Genomic DNA, 13065 nt, shown 5'->3' on the forward strand with positions numbered 1-13065 from the left:
AGGTCCCTTCTTTTGGGGGGGCGGTGCCGCCCCCTAATAATTGCCGCCCTAGGCAAATGCCTTGTTTGCCTTGAATACACTGCTGTCCACAAGGTAGATATGTGCTCTTACAGGGAGCCAAAGATACCATCCTAAGCTATTATGCCCCTAATATCAACAACCTACCCTTCCTTTTCTACCTTTTGAAATTACTTACCTTTCATAATAAAGGAACAATTTAAGGAGATTCTAACCCGGATGTTCTGGCTTCCTCCCAAGTGGTCAGTTTCTCATAGCAACCGGGACTGAACCCGCGATACAGAGACCCCAGCTGAGCCGCATGGTTACAGGAGAGAGTGGGAAGTATTGAAGAGCATGCATGAGGTCTGCGCAGGTGCTCGACATGACCCAGTTCTGTCACTGGGAGTGAGGTGGGAGAGATACGCTGGACCTGGAGATGGCTCGGAAGATGGATCAGAAGTGTTATTCCTAAATGCAACAGTTACAGCAAGGTGTGCAGTGTCATGGGCCACAGCATTTCACAGAGGAACTCTGTAAATTGCATTACTACACATAGTGTACACCTCATCTCTAAGTAGGGGGTTGATTTCACCTGAACACAGCCTCTGCCAAGTCCCAGGCATTGGTGAGTGTGTACACACACAGATGGTACCCAATGTGCAGGGCGAGTGACACCACCCACTGCCTGGCATTGCCCAAGAACCCCATGGGTTTACAACTAGTGAAACCAGCCCCAGCCCACATGTATAAAAAGTAGCATTGTCCCCCAAGGACAGGGCAACAGAACATTTCACACTTTCCTCTTCTCCATAATATAGGGTGCTGTTTAGTAGTCCAAAGAGAGCTGGGTGCATTTCCAACTAATAAAAGTTCAGCAAAGATAGAAAGCACAGGAACTTAGCTCACAAAGTTCCTGACAAGATCAAGGGGTATATCCAGGGCTGCTAATAGAAACTACATGGTCCCATACAGCCAACCTGACAGCCCCCCCTTAAAAAACACAGTTTACTATGCTTTATTTATGAATGAGCACAGTGAGTGATCAGTACCAATCACCTATTGTGTTTATTCAGGAAACAAAAGGAGCTGGTAAATGTGACATATTTACTGTGCCCTTCCTACACTCTCTATCCTTAAGGATCCTCTTGTGCGCTTGCAGCTGCAGTGGAAAGTAGAGGAGGGAAGGTGGTAGCACTGTGGGGGTGGAGGCACACAGGGGGGCCTGGGCAGCAGGGGGAAACGTATGGTGCACAGGGAGGGTGATGGGTGTGGAACAATTACTGGAACAGATCCCCTGTAGGGCTCTCTCTGCAGCAGCTGCCAGCAAGAGGGAGAGGAGAAGAAGCCAGTTTTCAGCTGCTGCAGAAGAGAGCCATACAGGGGATCGGTTCCAGTAATTGCCACCCCACCATGTCAATCACCCTCCCTGCCCACACCAGATTCACCCTGCTGCCTGGGCCCCCCTGCTAGTCTGGACCCCGTACAGGAGGACTGGTGGTACCCGCTTATCCACGGCCCTGGGTATATCTGGTTGCCTTGTAACTGCCTGAGGCAGTTCTCCTTTTAGATGTTTATTGTTAAGTGCAGTCATAATAGACGTGATAACTTAACCTATAGAACCACTACCTTAAAAGATGTCTGTAGACTGTAGTTCACCACTACTTGTTTGAAATTTCTGTGGAGGTCTTATGGAGATGCTCAAGGAAAAGCATGGTTATGTCTTTTCTATTTTTTATCATTTTCTTGCATTAATTAACATAATGATAAAGATAAAAGGGCCCAGCCACATGATTCTTTGGATGGCTGTTTTAATAAAACATTAAAAAAAATTAATTACAGCATGGATCCAGTTTTCATGTTAATTCAGCTTTGTAGTAAATATTCTTCGACAGTAATAAGTATTCTACAAAATGCATAATAATACATAAATTTAAATTTTCAACTGATTGGCATTATGCAGAATGACTTTAATGAATACTGTAGCTGACTTTCATTCTATATTCAGTGGATTCTTAACTTTCAGGTTGCCTTTAGAAAAATGGTACAGTTCCATTCCAGTTAATAGCTGCTCCTTCCCATTTGGTTCTGACAGTCATCTCCAGAGAGGGAAATCTTTTCTCTTGGTCACCCTCTTCTGCTTTATAGCGACCTTCCCATGGGTGTGAGTGGGTGTCTAAAAAAAAAAAGTGAGTAATTAAAAAAGGCCAAACATTTAAACATACAATTCCTTGAAAAAGTATTCATACCCCGTGAAATGTTTCACATTTTGTCATATTACAACCAAAAAAGTAAATGTATTTTATTGGGATTTGATGTGATAGACCAACACAAAGTGGCACATAATTGTGAAGTGGAAGGAAAATTATAAAAGGTTTTTACATTTTTTACAAATAAATATCTGAAAAGTGTGGCGTGCATTTGTATTCAGCCCCCTTGAGTCAGTACTTTGTAGAACCACCTTTTACTGCAATTACAGTGGCAAGTCTTTTTGGGGACGTCTCTACCAGCTTTCCACAACTAGAGAGTGACATTTTTTGCTCATTCTTCTTTGCAAAATAGCTCAAACTCTGTTAGATTGGATGGAGAGCGTCTGTTAACAGCAATTTTCGAGTCTTGCCACAGATTTTCAATTGGATTTAGGTCTGGACTTTGACTGGGCCATTCTAGCACATGAATATGCTTTGATCTAAAATATTCCATTGTAGCTCTGGCTGTATGTTTAGGGTCGTTGTCCTGCTGGAAGGTGAACCTCTGCCCCAGTCTCAAGTCTTTTGCAGACTCTAACAGCTTTTCTTCTAAGATTGCCTTGTATTTGGCTCCATCCATCTTTCTATCAACTCTGACCAGCTTCCCTGTCCCTGCTGAAGAAAAGCATCCCCACAACACAATGCTGTCACCACCATGTTTCATGGTGGGGATGATATGTTCAGGGTGATGTACAGTGTTAGCTTTCCACCACACATATGGGTTTCTTTACTAAAGCTGGTTCACTCAGAATCTTGTGCACCAGTGCATGGTAGCCAATCAGCTTCTAACCGCAGCTTGTTCAATTAAGCTTCAGCAATAACACCTGTAAGCTGATTGGTTTCTATGCAGAAGTGCACAAGATTCTGAGTGAACCAGATTTAGTAATTAAACCCCATAGTGTTTTGCTTTTCAGCCAAAGTTCAATTTTGGTCTCATCTGACCTGAATACCTTCTTCCACATGTTTGCTGTGTCCCTCACATGACTTATGGCTTTCTTTCAACAATGGCTTTCTTCTTGCCACTCTTCCATAAAGGCCAGATTTGTCGAGTGCATGCCTAGTAGTTGTCCTGTGGACAGAGTCTCCCACCTGAGCTGTGGATATCTGCAGCTCCTCCAGAGTTCCCATGGGCCTCTTGGCTGCTTCTCTGATTAATGCTCCCCTTGCCCGGCCTGTCAGTTTGGGAGGACAGCCATGTCTTGGTAGGTTTGCAGTGGTGCTATACTCTTTCCATTTTTGGATGATGGAGTGAATGGTGCTCCGTGAGATGTTCAAAGCTTGGGATATTTTTTATAACCTAACACTGCTTTAACCACTTCCAGTCCGGACACTTTTACCCCCTTCCTGACCAGGGCAATTTTCAGCTTTCAGCGCTATCACACTTTGAATGACAATTGCGCGGTCATGCAACACTGTACCCATATGAATTTTTTACCATTTTTTTGAGACAGATAAAACTTTATTTTGGTGGTATTTATTCACCGCTGGGATTTTAATTTTTTTTGCTATGTAAATAAAAATGTCCAAAAATTTTGAAAAAAAGTGTTTTTCTTATAAAATTTTGCAAATAAATAATATTTCATCATAAATCTTGGCCACAATTTATTCCGTTATCTTTTTAGTAAATAAAAAAATAAGCCAAATTAGTTTATAACCAACAATTATAATTTTTAAACTTCTTTTTTTTTACATTTTTATTTTTTTTATATTATTATTTTTATTTTTATTTTTTTTTACATACTGTCAACCTAGCAGTACAGTGTCACCATGGTTTTTTTTTTACACTGATTGCTTTTACACCCATATAGGATGTAAAAGCAATCATTTCTCTTTCTCTCTGTCTGCATTCTTGAAGCCATTGATAACTACTGAGTGAGCTGTGATTGGTCACAGCTTGTCACATGGTACAAGGCTGTTGTGAATAGCCTTGTACCATGTGACCTCTGTGATCATTCACAGATTTTACACGTAGTAAGCAATGATGTCACAAGTGACAATTTCAAGGGGTATGAATTCCTTTTCAAGGCACTGTAAAATTTCTCCATTATAGGCACAAGGTGCTGAGGTAAAAAAATTCCTCTGTAGAACTCTGATATTAACATTCATCTTGGCCAAAAGCTATGAAACCCAGCAAAGATGGCAGCATCAACAGGAATGCATAGTCTAACATATGGAAAAATCTTTGTGCACACAATCCTTAACCACTTTGCATCCAGCCACTGCACATAAACACTTGGGTGGGACACGCGCTGTTCTGGGAAGATAAGCCTACATGTGCTCCAGCTCTGTGGCTGTGCAACTGCATGCTCTTATGGTGCCTGTGTCCCCTAGACACAGCACATAGCTGAGCAGAAGATGGGCCCTCTGATTGGCGCTTCTGATCACATGATGGCTGTGTCCAATCACAGCCATCACGTAATGTAAACAAATCAGACTGTCAGTTGATTGTCTCTGCTTCTACTCACACAGAGACTGCAAGGAAGGAAAAGGAGAGCAGATTTGTGCCTAGCAGCTGGGATCAGTGAGTTTTACGCCATTTTACAGTGCATCAGTCCCTGACTGGGCCAAAAAATAGGCCTGGGCAATTGTACTGAGCAGCCCAAAGCCCAGGGACCCTTTCCTCTGAGCCCGGTGGTGGTGCCCAGGGCCAGGTCACAAAAGCAACCTTTGCAACCCTGATAGCTCTGCCACTAGTGTCAGTAGGTTTTTATTTAATTTTTTACAATTTTATGTTTTATTATTTTTTTTTACATTTTATTGTAGGAAGGAAAGAAGGGAAAGAAAGAAGAAGGGGGGAGAGAAGACATAAGGCTGGTTGGGAGTGTGGGCGGGGCAGACACAGGGGGAGAGGAAGAGGAGGAGGGGCAGCTTTCTCTCTCTTCTCCCATCTGTGGAGGGGGGGGACTGTCAGTACTGGGGACAGCATATGCTGACAGATCCCCGCAGTGCTCTGGGGGATGAGGGGGGGCCGCTGTGGGAAGAGCATACAGGAGCTCAGGTCATGCAGCCTACAGGAGATGGATAGGAGAGGCAGCCAGGTGGAACATAGAGGAACAGAGAAATGCATGGTCTTCTATGTGCCACCTTCCGCCTCTCCTATTTAGGTGGCCCCGGTGTGCCCTACGGCCTGTTCGGGCCTGCACTGCATACACACACTGATCACCCAGCCAGTGCACTATCTGTTCCCAGTACACATCAACATCTGTCACAATGTACTAGTGTGCATCAACATCTGTCACAATGTACTAGTGTGCATCAACATCTGTCACAATGTACTAGTGTGCATCAACATCTGTCACAATGTACTAGTGTGCATCAACATCTGTTGCAGTGTCACCAGTGCAGCATCAACATCTGTCATAGTATCAGCAGTGCAGCATCAACATCTGAACGCCATGTCTAAAAAATACTCCAGGCATTCCAGATACTGAGTATGACGGATAAGAGTAGCAGGGAACTCTCACTGTCGGACTCAGATTTTAAATATAAGCCAGTTGAAAGGAGTGGGTCAGTGACGGATTCTGAAGAGAAGGTCCCAACAAAGAGATTCAAGCGATTTGAGGAGGAGCAGGCAACCATCAGTAGCACTATAAATCCTAGTGAAGTGGCAAGCACAAGCAGTGCAGTACTTCCAGATGATAGGCCAGGTACTAGGAGCAGGGTGTCACATCCACTGCAAAGAAGTAGGGCCCATACTGGCCTCCCAGACGTTCTTTTAAATCCTGTATGGCTACCCTCTAATTTGGCAGAACCTACAATCCTCCCTTTTACAGTGCAGCCAGGCCCTCAGATAATTTTATTGTGAACCAGTGCAATCTTTATGCCAGACAATTTGTTGCCAGCAATCCAACTTTATCCTATGCTTGTCCACTTATGTGGAAACCTGTAACGGTGCAAGAATTTAAAGTTTTTCTTGGACTTGCATTGAATATGGGACTGACATAAAAAAATTAAGTTCATGCCTACTGATCCACTCACCCCATACATCACATGCCAGTCTACTCTTCTAATATGCCCAGATCATGCGATGAGATGACCATGAGATTTTTACACTTCAATGATAATTCCCTGTGCCCTCCTTGAAATCATCCTGCTTGTGACAAGCTGTTCAAAATTCGGCCACTCATCAATTTGTTTTTCCAAATAATTTTTCAGAATTGTTTACTACTGACAGAAATATTTGTGTCGATGTGTCCCTCGTGCATTTCACTGGAAGGCTGGGCACTAAACAGTACATCCCCAGTAAACAGGCCAAATATGGGGTGTAATGCACTCCAGGTTAGCCAGATAGCAGTTTGTTCCAGGCAGAGGCTGAGTAGCAGCCTGGAAGTGAGGTAGAGAGGTTACCTCAGGACAGGCTAGGGAGGTTCTGAAGGTCAGAGCTTCTGGAGCCCTCCCACCTCTCCAGGAACCTGAGAGCTTTCTGGAGGAGGGATAGAAGAGGGGAGGAAGCCCAAATCTGCATACTTGAGCCTGGTAATCAACCAGCAATTGTTTGTTTGATTTTCCATATGGAAGATGTTTAACGCTTGTTTTTAATGTAACAATTTTTATACTCATTAAAAACTACACTATACATCAGTGGTTCTCAACCTTTCTAACGCCGCGACCCCTTAATACAGTTCCTCATGTTGTGGTGACCCCCAAACCATAAAATTATTTTCGTTGCTACTTCAGAACTGTAATTTTGCAGTGGGAGGAATAGTGCCCCATCATTGGTATCAGTGGGAGGACTAGCACCCCATCATTGGTATCAGTGGGAGGAATAGTGTCCCATCGTTGGTATCAGTGGGAGGAATAGTGTCCCGCCATTGGTGTCAGTGGGAGGAATAGTGCCCCATCATTGGTATCAGTGGGAGGAATAGTGCCCCATCATTGGTATCAGTGGGAGGACTAGCGCCCCATCACTGATGTCAGTGGGAGGAATAGTGTCCCATCGTTGGTATCAGTGGGAGGAATAGTGCCCCATCGTTGGTGTCAGTGGGAGGAATAGTGCCCCATCATTGGTATCAGTGGGAGGAATAGTGCCCCATCATTGGTGTCAGTGGGAGGAATAGTGCCCCATCATTGGTGTCAGTGGGGGGAATAGTGCTCCATCATTGGTGTCAGTGGGAGGAATAGTGTCCCATCATTGGTGTCAGTGGGAGGAATAGTGTCCCATCATTGGTGTCAGTGGGAGGAATAGTGTCCCATCATTGGTGTCAGTGGGAGGAATAGTGCCCCATCATTGGTGTCAGTGGGAGGAATAGTGCCCCATCATTGGTGTCAGTGGGAGGAATAGTGCCCCATCATTGGTGTCAGTGGGAGGAATAGTGCCCCATCATTGGTATCAGTGGGAGGAATAGTGCCCCATCATTGGTGTCAGTGGGAGGAATAGTGCCCCATCATTGGTATCAGTGGAAGGAATAGTGCCTCATCATTGGTATCAGTGGGAGGAATAGTGCCCCATCATTGGTGTCAGTGGGAGGAATAGTGCCTATCATTGGGGTCAGTGGGGGGAGGAATAGTGCCCCATCGTTGGTGTCAGTGGGGGGAGGAATAGTGCCTATCATTGGTGTCAGTGGGGGGAGGAATAGTGCCCCATTGTTGGTGTCAGTGGGGGGAGGAATAGTGCCCCATCGTTGGTGTCAGTGGGGGGAGGAATAGTGCCCCATCGTTGGTGTCAGTGGGGGGAGGAATAGTGCCCCATCGTTGGTGTCAGTGGGGGGAGGAATAGTGCCCCATCGTTGGTGTCAGTGGGGAGAGGAATAGTGCCCCATCGTTGGTGTCAGTGGGGGGAGGAATAGTGCCCCATTGTTGGTGTCAGTGGGGGGAGGAATAGTGCCCCATCGTTGGTGTCAGTGAGGGGAGGAATAGTGCCTATCGTTGGTGTCAGTGGGGGGAGGAATAGTGCCTATCGTTGGTGTCAGTGGGGGGAGGAATAGTGCCTATCGTTGGTGTCAGTGGGGGGAGGAATAGTGCCCATCGTTGGTGTCAGTGGGGGGAGGAATAGTGCCTATCGTTGGTGTCAGTGGGGGGAGGAATAGTGCCCCATCGTTGGTGTCAGTGGGGGGAGGAATAGTGCCTATCATTGGTGTCAGTGGGGGGAGGAATAGTGCCCCATCGTTGGTGTCAGTGGGGGGAGGAATAGTGCCCCATCGTTGGTGTCAGTGGGGGGAGGAATAGTGCCCCATCGTTGGTGTCAGTGGGGGGAGGAATAGTGCCCCATCGTTGGTATTAGTGACACAAATGATGGGGCACTATTCCTCCCACTGACACCAATGATACTTACCTTGCTGACCCCTGCTCCAGCCTGGGCTCGCTCTCTCCCTCTCCCATCTACAGCCTGCAGAAGCAAAATTTGCACTTACCTGTCAGCTGTCTTCCTTCTCTGGCCTCTCTCCTCTTCACTCGGTCCTGCAGCTCCCTCGATCTTCTTCGATCTGCGCGCTCTGCCGCTCGGCTCCTCCTCTCCAAGCTCCACCTCCTCGCCGGTGATTGGCCGCCTGTGTGCCTCTCCTGAGCTACAGTTCCGGTGGCCAATCAGCGGCGAGGAGGCGGAGCTGTTGAGTGATCCAGGAGGTGTGGCCAGGTTACAGGGGCAGCATATCATCCCGCCCACAGATCGCGAGACAGAGCAGCGGTGTCTCGGTTCCTAAGACCATCGGAAATATGTTTTCCGATGGTCTTAGGCGACCCCTGGGAAATGGTCGTTCGACCCCCAAAGGGGTCGCGACCCCCAGGTTGAGAACCGCTGCTATACATGATCCTTTGGGCTCCGTGTGGTGAGCACTTCTCTTTAGGCTCCTGGTTGTATTATCAGCATTATGGAGGAGTGAGAGACAGAGGTTCCCTATTTGTTGTACTACAGGCTATTGATCAGCAGGCCTTCTGGTGAATGTCTGGTGGTGGAGGACCCTTTTGTATTAGCACTGTTTGGAATGATTTCACCATTATTTTTATTGGACTGTCACTAGAAGGACTTTTTGTTTTATCACTGCACGTGGTACTTTAATGAGCACAATTTGTATACTAATATTGATTTATAATATTTTATTTATTTATTGATTTGACATTTTTATGTATATTGTGGTTATATGTTTCATATGCTGCACTGTTTTGATTTACTTCTTCTACTTACTAGTACAAGCAGCTTCACTTCTCTAGCGCTCACCATTTATTTCTGATATCTTGTTAATCAACCATGTTTTTTTGCGTGCTGCCTGAGCTGATCTTTTGCCTTGCAACTGTAGTAATGGATAACATGGGGTCTCCAGAGTAGTTTTTCTGAGTGGAGAAGAGTGTTTTTTTTATTTTCTCCAGGTTTTGTAATTCCCGGATCAGGGTCTGGAGACCATGGAAGAGATTTGGGTGGGAAGAAGCCTCTACCCATTTGTCCAGGTCTAACCAGGCCCCAAGCCTGATGTTTCTGCCTGCTGCCATCTGACCCTGGCCTGTTAATCAACCATGCCTCTGCCTGCCAACTGAACTGACCACACCTCTGTACTGACACTGGCCTGTTTATGGACCATGTTCCTGCCTGCTGCCTGGAACAACACTTTGGCTGTGCTGACCATGTATCTGCCTGCTGCCTGTACTGACCCTGGACTGTTTATGGACCATGTTCCTGCCTGCTGCCTTGACCAATCCTTTGGATGTACTGACCATGCAAAACATCTGTTCCACTCATCCTCTGCTAACAACTACACTACTAAAACCACAGGTGGGTTTTTGCTTTCCAAAATGTGGTCATTTTGTGGGTGTTTCCATTGTCCTAGTGCTCCAGGGTCTTCAAAAATGTGATAGGTGGTCAGGAAATTAGATGTGTAATCTATGCCCTTAGAACGCCTTAAGGTGCTTCTTGGATGTTGGGCGTCTCTATATGGCTAAGCTGTGAAAAAGTCTCACATGTGGTATCCCCATACTCAAGAGGAGTAGTAGAATGTGTTTTGGGGTGTAATTGCAAGTATGCCTATGCCGTGTGGGAGAAAAACTTGTTAATATGACAATTTTGTAAAAAAATTGTTTAATTTTTTCATTTTCCATAGAATTGTGGGGAAAAATTACAACTTCAAATAACTCACCATACCTCTTTCTAAATACCTTTTACTTTCCTAAAATGAGTCATTTAGGGGTATGTGTACTGTCCTGGCATTTTAAGGCCTCAAGAAATGAGATAGGCAGTCAGTACATCAGGATTGATCAATTTTCAATGATATGTATCATAGCTTGTAGACTATACACCTTTTTACACAGACTAAATAATATAAACTGATTTGGGTTATTTTACCACCCAAAATGAAACAGGATAAATTTTGGCCAAAATGTATGAAGAAAAATTACTTATTTGCAAAATTTTACAATAGAAATTAAAGAAAACACAAGGTTTTTTTTTTCAAAATTTTCTGTCTTTTGTTTATTTAGCAAAAAATAAAAACCCGGTGGTGATTAAATACTACCAAAAAAAAGCGCTGTCTCAAAAATGGTAAAAAATGAATTTGGGTACAGTGTTGCATTACTGAGTAATTGGCATTCAAAGTGTGACAGCGCTGAAAGCTGAAAACTGGCCTGGGCAGGAAGTGGGGGTGAAAGTGTCCAGTATTGAGGTGGTTAAACTGTCTGTTCAGAGCAAAGTGACAGCATCTTTACAAAGCACATCCCCATGACCCAGGGATACTCACCTTGCCACCTCTCCCCTCTACTGCTCATGCCTCTCTTGTGTTGGCTGGTGTCAAATGCTGGGGATAGATGTGACAGTGCCTGGGCCTAGCAATTGGCTACTCGAACCCAGTGTTGTCAGATGGGAAGAGATCACTTCCTTCTATTTGCTCAGTGGGTATTTTTATCAGCTTGGGCAGTAGAAGTAGCAGCAAAGCTGTTGGCAAGTTGAATATTTGTGAGTTGCCATGATTGGGCAAGGTGACAGTAGGGGCGAGCTGACAACTCATGGGGCCATCGAGCAATAGGGGATCATGGGGCCCCTGTGTCTTTACCCAAACTCAAAAAAGCCTATGAAAAAAGGTACCAGGGGCATCTGATGGGGCCCCCTACTGACCCCGAGCCCTTGGGCAGTGCCCAAGTTTCCAAATGGTCAGTCCGCCCCTGTTGACAGTGTCTCTTTATTGTATCTTATTTGCATACATGCACCAAAAAATAATGCTTCTGCAGGCCCATTTACACTAATGCGACATCATAGTGCTCATAACTTTCATTACTGCCATTAATTGTGGTGCCATTATATTTAAACAGCACCCCAACTCAATAAGTCTATGTACCACAATGCATGGTATACGGTTTGCCAGATCAGTTAAAATTGAACAGAATGAAGCCTAGCTTTTTGAAAACAATTCACTCCCTATGTGACCAATATCTTACCAGAACAGTTGTACGCAAGACAGATAATTTCAGAGAAGCGCTGAGCTTCCATCTAGATGCAAATCTACAATTCTTACCACCATTAAAACCTATTTAAAAATGAGCTTGTAAACACGTCAAAGTCAGAGAAAAGTTACATTAAGGGTAAACACTGCAATGTTACCTAGTAAGTGCATGCCCCAAGATATATTTTCTGTTTCATTTCAATAAATGCTAGACTGTGAGGTTGATTTACTAAAAGAGGAGAGTGCAAAATCTGGTGCAACTCTGCATTGAAACCAAAACAGCTTCCAGTGTTTTCTGAAGCTGACTGGCTACCATGCACAATTTGCACCAGATTTTGCACTCTCCAGTTTTAGTAAATCAACCCCTGTATTTTGAATAGATTACGTTCTCACTTTTGCCACTTGTGTGTAGAATCCGACAAGGTGACACAGCTACTAAAACATCAGGACTGTCACAGGCTCATCTAAGGAAAACAAGGTTTTGGCTTGTTTATGCAGTGGAGCTTCCCCCATATCAAGGGTTAAATGCCTGTTTTTGGCCTAAAGTACAAGTAACAATTTTACTTATTGTAAGCAGGGGATAAGTAGCAGGTATAATGCTCCCTGGAGGGAGCAACCTTTCTAGACACAAATACCAGTACAATAATTGCGTTTAATTAAAAAAAAATCTACAATTTTTGTCCTTGGGGTTACCATCATCATTCACACTTGCAACTTTTGTCAGCTGTGATAAACTGTTGCTTTCCAATAACTTTAGATCATTTTTATTTCACTCTCTCCCAATAATCTCTAATCCTGCAAAGGTCTAATCATTAGTCCCTCTACATAATACTTTTTCACCTTGCCCTGTTTGTTTTTATCATTATCCCTCTTTTTTCATTACATTCCCTCTGTTTTCTCTCCCCCATGCCCATACACCTCATCCAGAAGTCTGCACAACCTGCCTGTCAATTTTATTCAAAACTTAACAAAATAGCTTTTTTTGGAATACACATATGTCCCCAATTCTCCCCTGTTGGTCCGCTGCCAAGATGAAATCTTTTACATAGAGTCTTGCTGAGCCCTTCAGTTCTCCCAGCCTATATAAAACCACCCCGTCCAAGGAGCCTTCACATTGGTTTGAAAAATAGGCTGACCTGCCTGTAAATATGTAACCACACCCACACACGACATCTACACTGTCGGCCATCTTGTGGTCTCCCAGTGCTCTTCAGATCTCCCACCCATATGCTCCAGTGACAGCTGAACCCCACTTGGTTCTCCTACATCTGGATGATTAATGGACGTCAGACCCACATGAGGCGAAAGACCTACGTTATACCTTTACCTCTGTGAGTTGCTATTTACATAGATTTATAAAGCGGATCCTCCTACGCTTAAATGGAGTCCTATCCCTAAAGCTGCTGACACTAACCTTATACCCAATAAGTGTATATAACAATGAATACCACAGTGTAGCG

General features: G+C 44.6%; 1 protein-coding gene across 1 annotated transcript in view; it reads right to left on the minus strand.

The window, feature by feature from the left end:
* Window positions 1-1791: 1791 nt before the first annotated feature.
* The window catches only part of MINDY4B (MINDY family member 4B), an 85364-nt gene continuing 74090 nt past the window's right edge, over window positions 1792-13065 (minus strand). Inside the window, exon 13 of the mRNA XM_089672605.1 lies at window positions 1792-2173. Within this exon, the coding sequence (XP_089528731.1) occupies window positions 2031-2173 (143 nt within the window). The 3' untranslated portion in view covers window positions 1792-2030. The remainder of the gene's footprint in view (window positions 2174-13065) is intronic.

The sequence above is a fragment of the Staurois parvus genome, unplaced genomic scaffold (assembly GCF_062004578.1).
Source record: "Staurois parvus isolate SC_StPar_1 unplaced genomic scaffold, SC_StPar_1.0 ptg000131l, whole genome shotgun sequence".
NCBI classification, from domain to species: Eukaryota; Metazoa; Chordata; class Amphibia; order Anura; family Ranidae; genus Staurois; species Staurois parvus.